The following is a 20,739-nucleotide window of genomic DNA, read 5'->3' as shown; positions in this document are numbered from 1 at the left end:
CATAATTATATATAGCCCCCATACAAACCGTTCCCCCGATTTGGCTTGCCGAGCCTCTAAGAGAAGCAAATTTCATCCTATCCGGCTGGTATATGATCTCTAACAACCATGCAAAAATTGGTCCATATCGGTCCATAATTATATATAGCCCCCATATAAACCGATCCCCAGATTTGGCTTGCGGAGCATCTAAGAGAAGCAAATTTCATTCGATCTGGCTGAAATTTGGTACATGGTGTTGGAATATGGTATCTAACAACTATGCAGAAATTGGTCCACATCGGTCAATAATTATATCTAGCCTCCATATAAACCGATCCCCCGATTTGGCTTGCGGAGCCTCTAAGGGAAGCAAATTTCATCTGATCCGGCTGAAATTTCGTACATGGTGTTAGTATATGGTCTCTAATGACCATGCAAATATTAGTCCACATCGGTCCATAATTATATATAGCCCCCATATAAACCGATCACCAGATTTGACCTCCGGAGCCTCTTGGAAGACCAAAATTCATCTGATTCAGTTGAAATTTGGTACGTGATGCTAATATACGGCCTCAAACACCAATGCAAAAATTGGTCGAAATCGGTCCATAATTATATATAGCCCCCATATAAACCGATCCCCAGATTTGACCTCCGGAGCCCCTTAGAAGAGCAAAATTCATCCGATTCGGTTGAAATTTGGTACGTGATCTTAGTATATGGTATCCAACAACCATGCAGGAATTGGTTCATATCAGTCCATAATTATATATAGCTCCCATATAAACCGATCGCCAGATTTGACCTCCGGTGCCTTTTGGAGAAGCAAAATTCATCCGATCTGGTTGAAATTTGGTACGTGGTGGTGGTATATGATATTTAACAACCATCCCAAAAGTGGTCCATATCAGTCCATAATCATTTATAGCCCCCATATAAACCGATCCCGAGATTTGGTTTTGGAGCCTCTTGGAGGAGCAAATTTCATCCGAGTGAGTTAAAATTTGAGGATGACAGTCTTTCGTAGAAGTTTCTACGCAATCCATGGTGGAGGGTACATAAGATTCGGCCTGGCCAAACTTACGGCCGTATATACTTGTTTAATTCACTTTGCTGACTGATAATATCATATTTGTAGTTGAAGACAAATAAAAATCAATTCATTTCGTGATTAAATACAAAAAATATTTTTCTGGTGTGTACTCAGTAAAATTTGAATAAATATAAGAACCTTCATTGCTCAGGTATTCTACAAAAAAAGTCGACTTAGAGGAAAGACTTCGCCCAAACATTCGATAAAGAGTTTTGTCGCAAAATTATTCCCTACATTTCCAAAAATGTCAAGAAAATCGAAAAATCATAAGCGCTTTCATCGCATTTATTTCAAAAATATTTCTTTCTTTGCAGGACCAAACAAAACGTTCCAAACCATCAACACTGCGTCGCACATTGAATGCCCTGCGTCAACGTTTGACCAAACGTAATCGGCCCAAACCACCCGATTGGTTTGTGGAACGTTTCTCCAATAATACCAGCTCTGAAAAAATTGGCAAACAGCCAGCCTCCACACAGGTCAGTACGACCAATGAGAGTACTTCGGCGGAAGCGGGACCAGCGTGTGAAATACGCGGCTCAAGTAGACTATGTAATCGCCTATCGGTAAATCCATCATTGCAGTCCCATTATAGGGTAAGGAAGCGATTATAATTATTCTTTAAATTGTGTACTTGATTGATGCTTTCTCATTTTCAGTGGCTGGCAGTTGTTTCATTAGCTGTATTATATAATATCATTTTTGTAGTGGGTCGTGCTGTCTTTTGGGAAATCAATCAGAGAGCAACACCAGTTTGGTATACACTGGATTATCTATGTGATTTTATCTATCTAATGGACACCCTTGTTCATATGCATGAAGGTAAGTCATAATATAATTGAAAAACATTAGAAATGCAACTGTCAATATTCCCTACTCTTTGGTATGTACATGAATTTAGAATTCGGTTATGTTTCCAAGAAGCTTTAGGGAGTAGTAGGTCCACTTTTGTTTTGTGTGGTGTTGTGCTTCGTACGGCAGCCATTAAGCGTACGGAACATCAACCTTTAGAAGAGCGCGGTACATTAACCTCTTCAAAATAGACTTTGAAATTTTGAAAATTCTTTTTATCCAAATTTTGAAAAAAAAATCGTAAACTCGACTCTTTGATACCCATAAAAATCCCTTAGCGGCTGACTAACATCGACCTTTAAGGGTGATACGGTCAAAATTTGGTCAATATAAATTTGACGTATTTCTTTCAATTTTGCATTTAAAAAACCTGAACACCCCTCATTTTGAAGGTGTGTGTGTAGAATGTTGCTCCTATTTTGATTTTGGAATTCACTCTCCAGTTGTCAAAATGCCGTCCAAGCAAGAAGAGCAGCGTATCAAAATTTTGCTCGCGCATCGCGAAAATCCGAGCTACTCGCACGCAAAGCTGGCAAAATCGCTAAAAGTTGCCAAATCAACCGTTACAAATGTAATTAAAGTGTTTGGGGAACGTTTGTCGACAGCCAGGAAGTCTGGATCGGGGGGGAAATCGAAAACCGGAAGCTGCTGAGACGACAAAGAGAGTTGCCGGTAGTTTCAAGCGAACCCCTAACCTCTCTCTCCGAGATGCCGCAAATAAGCTGGGTGTATCGTCTACAACCGTGCATCGAGCCAAAAAACGAGCGGGACTATCGACTTACAATATATTCAACCGTCGAACTGAACGGACGTGTTTTCTAATAGCGGAGTATTTCATCGTAATAAGTACTTATTACGAATTTCACGTGTGGTGGAAATAATAAACCACCATGCAGCGAAATTCAAAGTCATCCACTGGGTTGCTAACTTCAGGGCCCAGTGGACGGGTAACGACTGAAGTTATAAATTTGGGCAGCGACCAAGAGTCAGGCCCAATTAGTCGACCTGTAGATGGGTCGACTGGCGGTGACACTTTGGCAAGTCGAACCTTTTCTAAGGTGACGACATCAAAAGGAGGCAATCCCTCTCGAAAGAGATTCAAGGAACGAAGAAATGCTTTGTTTATCCTAAAGAAATTAGGATCAGTCGACCCAAGCACGTTGTCGGCTAAGCAAAGCGATTCCTTAAAATGGGCTCAAGGAATTCTTGAAGCTGGAAAAAGGGAACGATCACCGGATGAGCTGCCATCCTCTAAACGGGATCAAAGATCGTTTGCCTCAGTTGCAAAAGACAGCCTTGTGATGGCTATTATTAATAAAGGAGCATTGGACGGTATGATTCCAAGGCAAAAATGGGGGAAATTGAGAACGCGATGTCTGGTGTCTACTCAGAGGTGCGAAAAAAGTTTCCCGGACCAAGTCCTCGACGGCAAGATGCTGGATCAAGGACGATATAAGTTAATAGCTTTTGCAGACCAGAGGTCTATGGATTGCTTTAAAGCTGCATTGATGCTAATTGGTGAAGTTTGGGAAGGAGCCGCTTTGGAGTTAGTCGATAAAAAAGACATACCGGCTAAACCTAGAGCACATGCATGGATACCGGCAAACCCTCCTGATCCTGAGTCAATACTAGAGAGACTAAAAGAATGTAACCCAGATCTTCCAACCGCCGATTGGAAGGTTGGTCGTTTGGATGAGGTGGATGGACCAAGACGACATGCGGTGTTTATATTAAACATAGAGTCGCTGCCACATCTAGCCCAGACCCAAGGACGCGTAAGTTATGGCTTTCATGATATCCATATGAAGGTATACAAAAGCGATCAGCCAAAGGATACCGAAACGGACAAGCCTCCGGTAGAGTCAGCAGTGAAAAAATCTCCTAGCGAAGCCGAAGGAGACATAAAACCTGCAGACTATGGCGAAAATCATATGCGGGAAGTTTCTACAGGCTCAAGCCTCACCAAAGCTGAACCGCGGATTGTTGCGAGAGTCACCGAGATCTGTGAAGAGGAAGCCCTTGATGACTCAATTGAAGCGGCTGATGTGACGGTGGTTGAAAATTTGGATGGTTCTACGGTTCCTCCAGATAAACCTTCACCATTGTAAGGCCGCTTGTGCTGCCTTAAAAGTTCTCCTGATGAAAGGAGACATAGATATAGTTCTTATTCAAGAACCATACATATATAAGAACAAGATCTGTGAATTAAGCACTCCGGGTTTCAAACTTTTGCATAATACCGGTAACGATATAAATCGAGCATGTATAATTGCTAAAAACGAACTAAACTTGTTTCTGCTTCCTTCATTGAGCAATGCAGACACTGTCGTAGCCAGTCTAGAGATATCCACATGCAAATATTGGGTATCTTCGGTCTACATGGGACATGATAGGGATATGCCACCCTGTGCCGTTAAGACCTTAGTTGAGGAGTCACTAAAAACAAAGACAAAACTCATTATGGGATGCGATGCAAATGCACATCATAGTATTTGGGGAAGTAGTGATACTAATGCAAGGGGAGAGTCGCTAATAGAGTTTATTTTGCGTACTAACCTGGTAGTTTGCAATAAGGGAGATGCACCAACCTTCGTCACCAGGAACAGACAAGAGGTTTTGGACGTAACGTTGACCTCTCCGGAACTGAATGATAAGATATCTGAGTGGCAAGTTTTGAGGGAACATAGCTTCTCAGATCATCGCTACATCAGTTTCAGATTGGCTGTTCGTACTGCAAAGACCATATTTCCGCCAAATGTTAGGAAAGCTGATTGGAATAGGTATAGGGAATCGTTCAATTTGATGATACCGGAAATGCCGGAGACAAATATGAGCACTGTGCAAGATATCGAACACGCAGTGGAGCGGATTACTAAGGCCTTCAACATTTCACTGAAAGCTGCTTGCCCTAGAGGAAAGCCAAGGGGGAAAAATCGGCCGCCATGGTGGACTACGGAGTTAAGTAATATGAGGAAATCCTGCAGGAAGCTCTTTAACAAAGCAAAGTCCACAAGAGCTCCGGAGGATTGGGACACTTACAAGATGAATCTGAGAGAATATAAACGAGAACTGAGAAGGTCTCAACAAAACTCTTGGGATGATTACTGTAGCAGTATTGAGAATACGTCAGAGGCTTCCAGACTACGGAAGGTACTAGCATCCACTAACACCGCTCCAGGTTTCGTTAAAACACCGGAGGGAAATTGGACAACGTCCAGTGAGGAGACGTTGGAGGTACTTTTGGACACACACTTCCCTGGAAATCAGACGGTTGAACCATGTTCCGGCGGTGTAACAGAGGCTCAGCGATCATTTCCTATCGAGGAAATTGTGTCGGAATCTAGAATAAAATGGGCTTTAAATAGCTTTGGACCATTCAAATCCCCCGGACCTGATGGAATTACTCCGGCGGAGTTACAGGCAGTGGCTGAAAGAATTATCCCCTGGTTGACGGTGATATATAAACAATGTGTAAACTTAGCATATATTCCAGAAAAGTGGAGGGAAACAAAAGTCGTCTTCATACCTAAAGCAGGAAAAGCCTCTCACTCGAGTGCGAAGGATTTCCGACCAATCAGCTTATCCTCATTCCTACTTAAGACCCTGGAGAGGATGATAGACATGTATCTTAGAACTAGCGTGGATTCAGGTTTGCTCTCGAAACGACAGCATGCATACTCGAAGGGCAGGTCTACTGAGACCGCATTGCATGAACTGGTCAGCTTTATTGAAAGCTCACTATCTGTCAAAGAATACACAATCGTGGCGTTTCTAGACATCGAAGGGGCGTTCAATAATGTCCATCCGAGCTCGATATTAAATGGACTGACAACTCTGAATGTTGATCCAGGTATACTTAGGCTGTTAGACGAACTTCTAATGAAGAGACGTATTTCGGCCACACTAGGGCAAGCAAACATACAAAGGTATGTGAACAGAGGCACTCCCCAAGGAGGAGTTCTATCACCTCTTCTTTGGAATGTTGCTATAAACAACCTTCTGGTTTCTCTAGAAAAAGAAAGGATAAAAGTGGTGGCATACGCAGATGATGTGGCGCTAGCAGTCAGGGGAAAATTCCCATCCACAATCAAAGATATTATACAGAGAGCTCTCCGGATGACTGAGAAATGGGCGAAAGATAATGGTCTTGGTGTAAATCCAGCAAAGACAGAAATAGTCATGTACTGCAAAGATCGCAAAACTCCCACGGTTAGGCCCATTTCCTTAGGGGGTACTGAAATTCCCTTTGGTGAGTGTGCAAATACCTTGGCGTTATTTTGGACAGGAAGCTGAATTTTAGGCTTAATATTGAAGAGAGGGCGAGAAAAGCCACGGTAGCTTTGTACTCGTGCAAAAAGGCAATAGGGAAAAAGTGGGGACTAAGACCAAAAATTGTGCATTGGCTATACACGGCAGTGGTTAGACCTATAATGCTATATGGTGTTGTAGTCTGGTGGCCGGCACTTCAGAAACCGACTTGTTTAGATAAAGTTCAGCGTATGGCGAGCTTATGTATCTCAGGCAGGAACAGACTCCCTTAATGTCATGCTACATCTATTGCCTTTAGACATTTTGGCCAAACAGTCAGCTGCAACAACGGCTGTGCGGTTGCGCGAGCTATCGCTATGGTCGGAAAAAATGTACGGTCATAGTTCGGTCCTCAAAGTAATGCCAGATGTGCCAAACGTAGTGGATTACACCCTGGCAAAACCACTTTTCGACAAAAAGTTTGAAACTCTAATTCCCAACAGTGAGGCGTGGTGTACACAGACCCCGGGGAATAAAAGATATATAGATTTCTATTCTGATGGCTCCAAATTGAATGGACAAGTGGGGTTCGGAGTATATTCTAAAGATCTGGAAATTCGAATAGCGAAAAGATTACCTAATCACTGTAGTGTTTTTCAGGCTGAAATATTGGCAATAAGAGAGGTGGTGAATTGGCTGAGAAGTAATGTTCCAACAAATATTGGCATTAATATATACTCAGACAGTCAACCTGCAATAAAATCCTTGGACTCTGTGTTCCTTAACTCAAAAACGGCCATAGACTGCCGCAAATCTCTCAACGAGATGGCTGAGCAGTACAATATTCACCTAATATGGGTGCCTGGCCATAGGAACATACCGGGGAACTGTGAAGCAGATGTGTTAGCAAGGCTAGGAACTACCTTACATATTCCAGGGGAACTAGAATCTGTTGGTATGCCTCTGGCCACCTGCAAGCTCTTACTGCGTGAGAAGGCTGTTATGATGGCCAATATTCGATGGGAAAATTGCAAGGGTTGTAACGACACCAAGCAAATATGGCCCCATTTAAACTTAAACCGCACACTAGATATGCTAGTGTTCTCAAGGCGTCAGATAGCACTCCTAATATCTGCTATAACGGGTCGCTGCCTGATAGGCGAATTTGCAAAAACTATAGGTGCGAAGTATAATGACTATTGTATAAGCTGTCATGACGTGGAGGAAAAGGAATCAATTAAACACCTCTTGTGTGAGTGTCCTGCTTTTTGTGTAAGGCTTAAGCGAATTTTAGGAGCATATAGCTTTAGATTACTGGCTGACCTGGAAAACGTTAACTTCAGCAGTTTGTTAATGTTTTTGGAGCAATCTGGTTGGTTCCACAAAAGTAAATAATAGAGAAGGTTCAGTGGTTAAGACTAGAAGTGCCCATATGTAATAGGTACTTTTAGTTAAATGTGGTATCACAATGGACTGAATAGTCTAAGTGAACCTGAAATTTAATCGGGCTGCCACTTTAACCTAACCTACCTAACCATCGACTTACAAGAAGGTAGTGACTCCAAATCGCGATGATAAACAAAATACGACGGCCAAAGCGCGATACCGGAGGCTGTACACGACGATGCTGACGAAGTTTGACTGCGTGGTAATGGACGACGAAACCTACGTCAAAGCCGACTGCAAGCAGCTTCCGGGACAGGAGTTTTATACGGCAAAAGGAAGGGGAAAGGTAGCAGATATTTTCAAGTACATAAAACTGTCAAAGTTCGCAAAGAAATATCTGGTTTGGCAAGCCTCTACCTGTGGCTTGAAAAGCAGCATTTTCATAGCTTTCGGGACTGTCAACCAAGAAATTTACGTGAAAGAGTGTTTGAATAAACGTCTGCTGCCTTTCCGGAAGAAACACGGTTGTTCCGTACTGTTTTGGCTGGATTTGGCATCTTGCCATTACGGTAAAAAGGCCATGGAGTGGTACGCCGCCAACAACGTGCAGGTGGTTCCCAAGGACAAGAACCCTCCCAACACGCCAGAGCTACGCCCAATTGAGAAATACTGGGCTATTGTCAAGCGGAACCTAAAGAAGACCAAAAAAACTGCTAAGGACGAGCAGCAGTTCAAGGCAAACTGGCTTTCTGCGGCGAAGAAGGTGGACAAGGTGGCTGTACAAAATCTGATTGCAGGTGTCAAGCGTGAGGCCCGGCAATTCGGATTTGGAAAAGCGAAAGCCTAACTGAATATTTTTACTGAATTTTATACTAATTGAACTTGAAAACGAAATTTAATTTGATTTTTTAAATAAACGATTTCAAATTTTGACCGTATCACCCTTTAAGGTATGTGAACAGAAACTCTGACTAAGGTGGATTTTTATCACCTCTTTTTGAAATATTGCTATAAAGAGTCTTCTTGTTTCCTTATAAAAAGAAAGGATAAACGTGGCGGCATACTTGGTTGATGTGCCAATAGCAGTCAGCTGCAATTAGTGATATTGTACAGAGATCCCTCCGGATGACTGAGAAATGGGCGAAGGAGAATTGTCTAGGGGTTGTAGGCTGATTTATTTACCTCGCGTTTCGTGCTTCCGGTGGACCAATTGGGAAATTCTTATGTTGTACTTGCTCTTCACCAAATATTTGACACATATATTAGGAATAGCTTAATTGCGCTCTCGTACGTCCACTACATATTTGGGTTCAGCCACCATTTCGAGCGAGACACTTCCAATAAAATTTTCCATCAAATGTTACTCCTAAGTATTTAAACCCATCAGTATGATCCTGAAGTCTTCCATGAGAATTCGTTATGTAAAACAAACTATTCACCAAATTGTGTCCTCGAAAATTTAAAGGTCACTAATATATTCTTATCAACTTCAATTTTTTTTTTGGCAACAAATGAAGGTCAGAAATAGCTTAAAAACTGAAATTATATTCATAAGCACAATAAGATTTGATGGAGGAGAAGAAAACAAAACAATATCTATTTTGTAGTCAACAAAACGTTGTTCATATTAAAATCATTCTTTAATGAAATGATTTTGAAACAATAGTGCACTTGCAAGAAGAAACGAACCGTGCATTTTGTATTCCACTCAGTCGGTGGTATAAAAGTCATTACCAGAACTCAGTAAAAGTCAACGACAACGACAATAAGCGTAACAAAATGACCAAAAAGAAATTTGATGCATTTTCATGACAGTCCCAAGGACAATGGAAAACGTGAAGAATATGATTCGTTTGAGATGCCAAGAAGGATATGTCTCTCCATGTAATTTTAAAAGAAAAGGAACATTTTATTCGTAAACAAAACAATGGGATGCATTAAATTAAATTATATTCTATAAATAAGTTCTCTGAAATTATAATAAATTAAATTACATTTTATTTAATTTAATTATTTCAATTGTCAATATTTTTCAATGTTCCATTTTTATTCTATTATTCTAGGCTATTTGGATCAAGGACTCCTGGTGCGCGATGCCTATAAGCTACGCCGTCACTATTTCACCAATAAAGGTTGGTATATTGACATTCTGTCAATGCTACCCACCGATATCTCCTATATCTGGTGGTCACCCAGTAAATGTGGTCCAAGTTTCCTACCCTGCGCTGTGATTGTACGACTCAATCGTCTCCTAAGACTACCTCGTATGCTTGAATGGTTTGACCGCACTGAAACTGCCACCGGTTATCCAAATGCCTTTCGCATCTGTAAAGTGGTTTTGGCCATTTTGGTTCTAATCCATTGGAATGCTTGTATGTATTTTGTCATCAGCTATGCCCTGGGATTCGGCACCGACAATTGGGTCTACAATCTCAATGGTGAACGCAATAGCACATTACAGCGTCAGTATATCTACAGTTTCTATTGGTCTACTCTGACGCTGACAACGATTGGAGAGACGCCAACACCGGAAAATGATGCTGAGTATTTATTTGTGGTAGCTGACTTTTTGGCTGGTGTGCTGATATTTGCCACCATTGTGGGTAAGTTCATAGTGTGAAAGGTATGCTCTTCATAGAAATGCAATGATTTTGCTTTGTTTGGAGTGAAGAGACAGGTCTGCTGGGCAAATTAGATATGGAGGTGTAGCACGTGATTAGAAATCCGAATATCTTGAAATGCTGATGGTATGCATACATATTCCAAAATTAATTCTTGTGGTGTTCCATTGGCCAAATACTAGCTCCCAACTGTGAAAGCAAACAATTATTCGTTATGCTTTAGTTTACTCCGGGTCCATATAATGAGAGTCATATTGAATTATTTTTTTTCCTTTTGTTTAAACCATAATTATTACAAAGATAAAACACTGTAAATTGTAGGGTAAACTAACCTAAGGAGTCTTTAGTCAGGAGGTAAGCCCATTTATACTGAGTGAGCCGTATTTTCTACGCTTAATGTTTGGGTCATGACTTCCATATAAACCTTTTTAAGAATTGAGATTTAAGATCAGTTTCTGAAATTAACTAAAAGTAAAGAAAACAAGTATATACGGCCGTAAGTTCGGGCAGGCCGAATCTTATGTAACCTCCACCATGGATTGCGTAGAAACTTCTACTAAAGATTGTGATTGTGGTAATGCTTACCGATGTCAGGTATCTCAAAACTTCTTAACACCGTCTTCTAAATTGTAAGTTATTCCATTTGTGGTATATATTAGGCAAAACAAGTATATACGGCCGTAAGATCAGTCAGGCCGAATCTTATGTATTCTCCACCATGGATTGCATAGAAACTTTTACTAAAGACTGTCATCCATCATCGAATTAATTGGGTTGCGGTAACCAGGGCTGTGGAGTCAAGCCAATTTTTCTCGACTCCGACTCCGGAGTCGACTCCGGGTAATATAATTAATCTCATTTTAATACCACTAATTTGTAGTTCTATTGTGGGGGTACCGTAAGTGGATCGATATAAAGTGTCGTATTTATTTATGTGTGCAAAAAAAGTTCTCAATTTCACATTAGATGCCAATTGAACTCTATATTTCAAATTTAGGGCAATGTTTAATAAATAAAATAATGATATAAATACCCATCATAATATGAGAAGATACCAACAGTATATGTATTTGTGGACCAAAATTATTGATACTATCTCAAATCCTTTAAATTTGTTGCGAGCTATATAAAGGTTTATATTTCCATATACATGAATTTGAATCTGAATCGATTTAGACAAAATTGTATATACTTCTACAAAATCTATGTACTTACAATTTAAATCTAACGTTATGGGACATAACACAATTTTAACGAAAATAAAAATACAAGAAAAGTCTAAAGTCGGGCGGGCCGATTATAATATACTCTGCACAAATTTGTATTTAGATCTACATTTTGATAAAATCTCACATCAGACATCTACAAAACTAGGGCAATATTTATAATTGTTTAGACAATTTCGCAAAAATGCATTTATGATTCATTCATTGAAAAATTTGAAAATTTGAGTCATTTCTACAAGTTTTCGACTTAGCAGCAATTTTTCCAAAATTGTATGCTCACTGAATACAATTTTGGAAAATTTTTTGTATATGTTAGTAAATAAAATTTTGTAAAATTTTCTACAGAAACAAAATTTTAACTAAATTTTCTATAGAAATCAAATTTTGACCAAATATATAGAAATAAAAATTTGAATAAAATTTTTATAGAAATAAAATTTGGAAAATTTTTTATAGAAATAAAAGTTTGAAAAAATTATCAATAGAAATACAATTAAAAAAAAAATTGTGTAGCAAACAAAATTTTGCAAAATTTTCTATAGAAATAAAATTTTGCAAAATATTCCATAGAAAGAAAATTTTGGCTAAATTTTCTATAGAAATAAATTTTGACTAAATTTTATATAGAAAAAAATATTTCTGTAGTAATACAATTTTGAATACATTTTTTATAGCAGTGAGTATCAGTGAGCATCAGTAAGAAAAAAATTTGCTATAGAAATAAAATTTGACAATTTTTTCTTATAGAAATAAAATTTTGAAAAAATTATCAATAAAAATACAATTTTAGAAAAATTTTTGTATGGTAAATAAAATTCTGCAAAATATTCTACAGAAACAAAATTTTGACTAAATTTTCTATAGAAATAAAATTTTCTATAAAAATAAAATTTTGACCAAATTTCTAATAAAAAAATCTATTACTATAAAATTTTGGCAAACTTTTCTATAGAAATGAAATTTTGACCAAATTTTCTAATCAAAAAATCTATTACTATAAAATTTTGGCAAAATTTTCTATAGAAATAAAATCTTGACTTAAATTTTTATAGAAATAAAATTATCGATAAAAAGAAAATTTTGAAAAAATTTTTGTGTAACAAACAAAATTTTGCAAAATTTTCTATAGAAATAAAATTTTGCAAAATATTCTATAGATACAAATTTTTGACTCAATTTTGTATAGAAATAAAATTTTGACTAAATTTTCTATAGAAAAAAATATTTCTATAGAAATAAAATTTTGACAAAATTTGCTATAGAAATAAAAGTTTGACAAAACTTTTTATAGAAATAACATTTTGACAAAATTTTCTATAAAAGAACCACTTTGAAAAAATTTTCTGTCAATATTCCACATATGTATATGGCCTTAAAATAAAATTAAAATAAAAATAATATCGATTGTCCGAAATATTTCAAATAAATTGATATCGGCATTAAAATGGATCGATCCAGGCCATCTGCTAGTCTAACATTCTAGGAAACATAAAAAGATAGCCGTAATTGGAAGTTGATTTTCATTTACAATCATGCTGTACATTGATCGAATGAATAACGCAATGGAAACTAATTTGCGTAAAAAATTGCTTAGTTACGAAAATGTGAAGTGTTTTAAAAAATTTGGTTTAGCCGGAGTCGGAGTCGAGCAACATTTTTACGACTCCGACTCCAGCAAAATCTTCAGACTCCGACTCCGGCTCCACAGCCCTGGCGGTAACACTTGCCGATGGCAAGGTATCTTAAAACTTCTTAAAACCGTCGTCTCAATTGTAAGTTAGTCCATACGGTGTATATATTAAACAAAAAAAAGACCGATTAATTCAGTTTGACAGAATTGTCTATAGAAATAAAATTTTTCCAAAATTTTCTATAGAAATAAAATTTTGACAAAATTTTATTACTATAGAAAAAAAATTTTGACAAATTTTCTATAGAAATAAAATGTTGACAAAATTTTGTATAGAAATAAAATTTTAACAAAATTTTCTATAGTAATAAAATTTTGACAAAACTGTCTATGGTAATAAAATTTTGACAAAATTTTCTATAGGAATAAAATTTTGGAAGATTATTTTTAGGGAACGGCTATATATAACCATAGACCGATACGGACCAATTTTGGCATGGTTGTGAGGGGCCATATACCAGGGCAATGTACCAAATTTCACCACGTACCAAATTTCAAACGGATCGGATGAATTTTGTTCCTCCAAGAGCTCCGGAGGTCCAATCTGGGGATCGGTTTAAATGGGTATTATATATAATTAAGACCGGTATGGACCAATTTTTGCATGGTTGTTAGAGACCATATACTAAAACCACGTACCAAATTTCAACGGAATCGGGTGAATTTTGCTCTTCCCAGGGGCTCCGGACGTCAAATCTGGGGATGGATTTATATGGGGGCTACATATAATTATGGTCCGATATGGACCAATTCCTGCATGGTTGTTAGAGACCATATACTAACACCACGATTTTGCTCATACATGAGGCTCCGCAAGCCAAATCTGGGGATCGGTTTATATGGGGGCTATATATAATTATGGACCGGTATGGACAATTTTTACATGGTTGTTAGAGACCATATACTAACACCATGTACCAAATTTCAACCGGATCGGATGAATTTTGCTCCTCCAAGAGACTCCGCAATCCAAATCTGAGCGTCGGCTTATATGGGGGGCTATACGTAAAAGTGGTCCGATATGGCCCATTTGCAATACCATTCGACTTACATCAATAACAACTACTTGTGCCAAGTTTCAAGTCGATAGCTTGTTTCGTTCGGAAGTTAGCGTGATTTCAACAGACGGACGGACGGACGGACATGTTCAGATCGACTCAGAATTTCACCACGACCCAGAATATACATACACTGTTAGAAAAATATGTTTTTCATATGTTCCGATATAAACAAAATGTGTTTCGGGCACGATTTTAAACCACAATATATTTAAGTGCGAACATGTAATTTTCCTAAACTAACACTAAATGTTTGGGACATCTATGTTAATATGTTAGAATATATTATGTTTGGGGCATGAATGTTTCATAAAAATCATATGTGTGAATACAAACATATATAAATTTACAAATTGCAACTAAACATACATATGTTGTGATATTTTATTCAAAGCGACAGAGAGAGTATAGAGAGAAATAGAGATGGAAACCGGGAGAGTTGACGAAAGATATCAATATAACACAGCAAAAGAGTCAAAAGAGAACAATTTCTGTGAAACCGCTTGTATGTTGTTTCGGAAAACTGTTTTATGATAAGGCCAAAAATTTGATATGTTTAAGTCTAAATATTATTTAATTTGAATAAAGAGAATATACATTCTGAACCAAGAGAATAGACATTTGAAAAACAAACAGCTTATGTTTTCGCCTTGAGAGCAGCATTTTATGTATGTGTGGACATGTGTTTTGTTTATCATTTTGGCATTATTTTTTTCTTGGTTCGTTAAAAGAAATCAGGGGTCTTCATAAAAATAACGAAAGGGCACTATACTTGGGACGTTGGGACGGTAAAATGAAATAAGGAGGAAATAGTGAAAAATTACACAGTAAAATGTAAAAAAACAAAGTTTAGTTTCTCTTTATTAAAAAGTAGTCCACGAGGAGTTGACGGACACCATCAAATATAAAAGCGGGCATTAAGTTCGACTTTTACAGCTAAAACAATTTAAAAAGTTTATTTTCTTTAAAATGAATTATTAAAGAAAAATAAAAGGAATTTTAGAGCGATGGTGTTAAATGCTAGTAAAACACTGTTCACTCCTAAATAAATTTATGTTTATATTATAAAATTATGTATGTATGTTTATACTCGACTCCACGTTCTTCTTTTGTTAGTTTTTGAATTCCTTCCAAATTTTAAAGTTTTGTACAAAAACAGTTTTTTATTACAAGATTGTTATTTTTGCAATAAAAAATAATATTTTATCCAAAAATCATTCAATTTCGTTTATATCAAGCACTGTTACTGACTATAAATCTTTAACAACGCACATTTCAATGTTTCATTTAAAAAAATTAATATAGTATAAATATAAATGTGTAAATTAAAAAAAAAAAAAAACAAAAAAAATGTTCGGTCGGAGCAGGGATTGAACCCACGACCCTTTGCATGCAAGGCAGACATGCTAACCACTGCTCCACGTGGCAAACAAATGTATGTTTCTGTTAAATAATGTTATGTTTGCATGGGCTCGTGGGCGCTGCAAACTATGCTATATAAATGTAACTTAAAACGATAATTATCTACTGGTGACTATAACAGCTACGTAGCCCAGTGGATAGTGTGTTGGCTTACAAACTGTATGGTCCTCGGTTCGATTCTCCGTGCAGGCGAAAGGTAAAATTTAAAAAATTTATAAAAGTGAATAATTTCTTCAACATTATTTGTATTACAGAGAAAGGTGCCAATAACTAAAAAATTTCGTGGAAGTGAAAATTACGAGTATGTTAGGGAATGAGCACAATCGTGTTTGGGAAAAATTCTTCCAAGCATATAATATTTTTGGCTCAAAATGCTTCCACAACAAACATATTAATGTTTCGGCAGTATGCAATAATATATGTGCTTCCTGCAAAATATGTTTGGAACATATGTTAAAGAAGCGATTTTTTTTGAGGGTGTACTTTATGGGGTCTTAGAGCATTTCGATGTGTTACAAACGGAGTGACAAAGCCAATATACCCCCCATCCTATGGTGGAGGGTATAAAAATTGTAAAAATAGCTCAAATTTTCATATACCTCAAATACTAATCTATCGACCGATAAATCATATATGTGTACTTTTGCGAAATTAATTAATTTTCAAAATTTTTTACTAACATTGAGCTTTGTCCCAGGGCATTAGCCGATTTAATTTTTTTATACCCTTCATCATAGGATGGGGGTATATTAACTTTGTCATTCCGTTTGTAACACATCGAAATATTGCTCTAAGACCCCATAAAGTATATATATTCTGGGTCGTGGTGAAATTCTGAGTCGATCTAAGCATGTCCGTCCGTCCGTCTGTTGAAATCACGCTAACTTCCGAACGAAACAAGCTATCGACTTGAAACTTGGCACAAGTAGTTGCTATCGATGTAGGTCGGATTGTATTGAAAATGGGCCATATCGGTCCACTTTTACGTGTAGCCCCCATATAAAGGGATCCCCAGATTTGGCTTGTGGAGCCTCTAACAGAAGCATATTTCATCCGATCCGGCTGAAATTTGGTATATGGTGTTTGTATATGGTCTCTAACAACCACGCAAAAATTGGTCCACATCGGTCCATAATTATATATAGCCCCCATATAAACCGATTCCCAGATTTGGCTTGCGGAGCCTAAAAGAGAAGCAAATTTCATCCGATCCGCCTGAAATTTGGTACATGGTGTTGGTATATGGTCTCTAACAACCATGCAAAAATTGGTCCACATCGGTTCATAATTATATATAGCCCCCATATAAACCGATCCCCAGATTTGGCTTGCGGAGCCTCAAAGAGAAGAAAATTTCATCCGATCCGGCTGAAATTTGGTACATGATGTTGGTATATGGTCTCTTACAACCATGCAAAAATTGGTCCATATCGGTCCATAATTATATATAGCGCCCATATAAACCGATCCCCAGATTTGGATTGCGAAGTCTCCAAGAGAAGCAAATTTCATCCAATCTGGTTGTAATTTGGAACATGGTGTTAGTATATGATGTGCCACAATTGGTCCATATCTGTCCATAATTATATATAGCCCCCATATAAAACGTTCTCCAGATTTGACCTCCGGAGCCTCTTGGAGGAGCAAAATTCATCCGATCCGGTTCAAATTAGGAACGTGGTGTTAGTATATGGTCGCTAACAACCATACCAAAATTGGTCCAATCACACAAAAATTGGTCCATATCGGTTCATAATCATGGTTGCCACTAGAGCCAAAAATAACCTACCAAAATTTTATTTCTATAGAAAATTTTGTCAAAATTTTATTTCTATAGACAATTTTGTTCAACTTTTATTCGGTTCATAATCATGGTTGCCACTCGAGCCAAAAATAATCTACCAAGATTTTATTTCTATAGAAAATTTTGTCAAAAGTTTATTTCTATAGAAAATTTTGTTAAGATTTTATTTCTGTAGAAATTTTTGTCAAAATTTTCTTTCTATAGAAAATTTTGTCAAAATTTTTATTTCTATAGAAAATTTTGTGAAAATTTCATTTCTATAGAAAATTTTGTTAAAATTTTATTTCTGTAGAAAATTTTGTCAAAATTTTATGTCTACTTTGTCAAACTGAATTATATACGTATTGGATCGATCTTTTTTGATTTAATATATACCACGTATGGACTTACATACAATTTAGAAGATGGTGTTAGGAGGTTTTAAGATACTTTCCCATCGGCAAGCGTTACCGCAACTTAAGTAATTCGATTGTGGATGGCAGTGTTTAGAAGAAGTTTCTACGCAATCCATGATGGAGGGTACATAAGCCTGGCCGAACTTACGGCCGTATATACTTGTTTTTTACTAACATCGAGCTTTGCCCCAGAACATTAGCTTATTTAAAATTTGGGTCTAGGTTAGGTTAGGTTAAGGTTAAATGTAAACCTTTATATATAGCACCCAATAAATTTGAAGAATTTGAGATGGCATACAATTTGTAGATCTACAAAGTGGTGCAAGGATAATATAGTCTGTTCTGCCCGACTTTAGACTTTCCTGACTCATTTAATTTCATGAACTGCAGTTAAAAAGTACAACAGGGCATTCAATTTTCCTGGTTTTAACAATGCTTTAGGAAATCTCAAAATGTGGAATACAATTTAAATAGTTCAATTCTTTCAATAAAACAGTTATTTTTTCGGTGTATGTTTCAAGTAAAAAACATCTCCTATTTTTGAACGCTTCCATTGCTCTGTCAAAGTCAAGATACAAAAAGTCAACAAACATAAAGACTATTTCATTAATTTTAAAGAATTTTTCAGAATTATTAAAGCCCAGTTGACCATCATTTTCTTTCATGTAAAGATATAAATTTTTAAGGTGAACCACTTAACTATTGGGACAAAACTTGAAACTTGACTTGAAACTTTTATCGGCTTTTGAACATGGAAAAAAGCCTCATATCAGAAATATGCGTCTTCATGCTAAGCAAAATTCACATTCGTATAGTAAGGATATAAAATTTTTGGCCTCACGTCAATATTTTTTTGAGTGTATATTTCTTACAATTTCTTTGATTCCTATCGCTAAACGTCCCACTGTACATCCATGATAATGTTTGCCTATTGGTATGGAAAATTTCTTTTGTTAGCTCTCAAATATTAATTAAATTGGTTTTATGAACGAAAACTGAAAACAGACAATGATTGGCTCAATGTGACCAAGACATCGATGAAGAAGAATAAGAAGAATACTTTATCAAAAGTCTCATTGTTTTCAGGATAATGGAGATGGTAATTTACAATGGCGGCATTGATGGTGATGGCGATAAAGACGATGATATTGTCATAATATCCATTTTAAGTTAGCTTTGTTTAACCTTCTCTTGTCTTCGGTGTCTTGGTGATGACTTGAATTTATTTGCTCAATGCTTACATTTGGTTGTTTATGGTCAAGTAGCGTGTTGACCATTATTATTGTGCCTTTTAGACTGATGTAATGCCATCCACACGGACGGTCAGTGTCATCCATTTGGTCTAATAGATAGTCATTTTTAAGAGCTTAATACCGGAAGCATTAATTGCCAACGCGTGGCAAGGACATGTTCATACTTTCTCTATCTATGGAATGTACATGAAAAAAACATTAGAAACTATGGGGAATATTACTAATCTATGGCCTATCCTATGCATCGTAGTAGATGGTATGAATGACAGCAATAGTGAGTGAATTATTTTGGCGGAGAACAATAACAAGAATAAATTCTAAATGCTTAAGCGAAAGAATAAAAACCAAGCCAATAAAAGTTACTGTTCCATCGTCTATGTAGATTAGCTACATCACACTCGTCATCATGGAACAATAGTTTTGTATCCTCAATTTGTAAGACGGATAAATTCCCTACGGGTAATTGGTAGAAATTGCCACTGACAGACCTATCGCAGGACTGGTATCGGAGCTACAGTTCGTCGCAATAATTTCCGTATGCATAGTTTGTTGATTTCTTCTTGACTTACTGAAATACCTAAATGAATAATGTTTAATTGCGATTCGGATGCTCAAAATGAAACAGGTTTCTAAGAGTCTTCCCCAGACTGGTGCATGGGGTGGTTTTACTAAATTATCCCATGACGTGTCCTTGAGAATGAATCCAAGTTGTGTCCTAAAGTGTAACTTTACCTTGTCAATGAATTTTCTCTAAAATTTTTTCTATAGTAATTTTTTTATAGAAATTTTATTGTATTGTACACATTGTATTTATATAGTAAATTTTGTCAAAATTTTATTTTTATAGAAAAATTGTCAAAATTTTATATCTATAGAAAATTTTGTCAAAATTTTACTTCTATAGAAAATGTTTTCAAAATTGTATTTCTATAGAAAATTTTGTCAACATTTTATTTTTATAGAAAATTTTGTCATAACTTTATTTCTATAGAAATTTTTTTCAAAAATTTTATTTCTATGGAAAATGTTCTCAATATTTTATTTCTATAGAAAATTTTACAAAAATTTTATTTCTATAGAAAAATTGTATTTCTATAGAAATTTTTTCAAAATTTTATTTCTATAGAAAATTATATTTCTATAGTAAATTTTGTCAAAATTTTATTTTCATGGAAAAATTGTCAAAATCTTATATCTACAGAAAATGTTGTCAAAATTTTATTTCTACAGAAATTTTGTCAAAATTGTATTTCTATAGAAAATGTTGTCATAATTTTATTTCTGTAGAAAATTTTCTCAAAATTTTATTTCTATAGAAAATTTTACAAAAAAATTTATTTCTATAATTTTTTTTATCTACATAAAATTTTGTCAAAATTTTATTTCTATAGAAAATTTTGTCAAAATTGTATTTCTATAGAAAATTTTGTCATAATTTTATTTCTGTAGAAAATTTTCTCAAAATTTTATTTCTATAGAAAATTTTACAAAAAAATTATTTCTATAGAAAATTTTACAAAAAATTTATATCTATAGAAAATTTTACAAAAAATTTATTTCTATAGAAAATTTTACAAAAAGTTTATTTCTATAATTTTTTTTATCTACAGAAAATTTTGCCAAAATTTTATTTCTATAGAAAATTTTATCCAAATTGTATTTCTATAGAACATCTTGTCATAATTTTATTTCTGTAGAAAATTTTC

General features: G+C 35.9%; 1 protein-coding gene across 1 annotated transcript in view; it reads left to right on the top strand.

Annotated features, from left to right (window-relative positions):
• CngA (Cyclic nucleotide-gated ion channel subunit A) overlaps positions 1-20,739 on the top strand; it is a 193,305-nt gene that overhangs the window by 150,932 nt on the left and 21,634 nt on the right. The window contains exons 3-5 of the mRNA XM_075313005.1: positions 1,393-1,674; positions 1,738-1,900; positions 9,628-10,167. Coding sequence (XP_075169120.1) covers positions 1,393-1,674; positions 1,738-1,900; positions 9,628-10,167 — 985 coding nt within the window. The remainder of the gene's footprint in view (positions 1-1,392; positions 1,675-1,737; positions 1,901-9,627; positions 10,168-20,739) is intronic.

This window comes from Haematobia irritans, chromosome 5, assembly GCF_050003625.1.
Source record: "Haematobia irritans isolate KBUSLIRL chromosome 5, ASM5000362v1, whole genome shotgun sequence".
Classification (NCBI taxonomy): domain Eukaryota; kingdom Metazoa; phylum Arthropoda; class Insecta; order Diptera; family Muscidae; genus Haematobia; species Haematobia irritans.
This window is presented reverse-complemented; position numbering and strand designations above follow the sequence as displayed.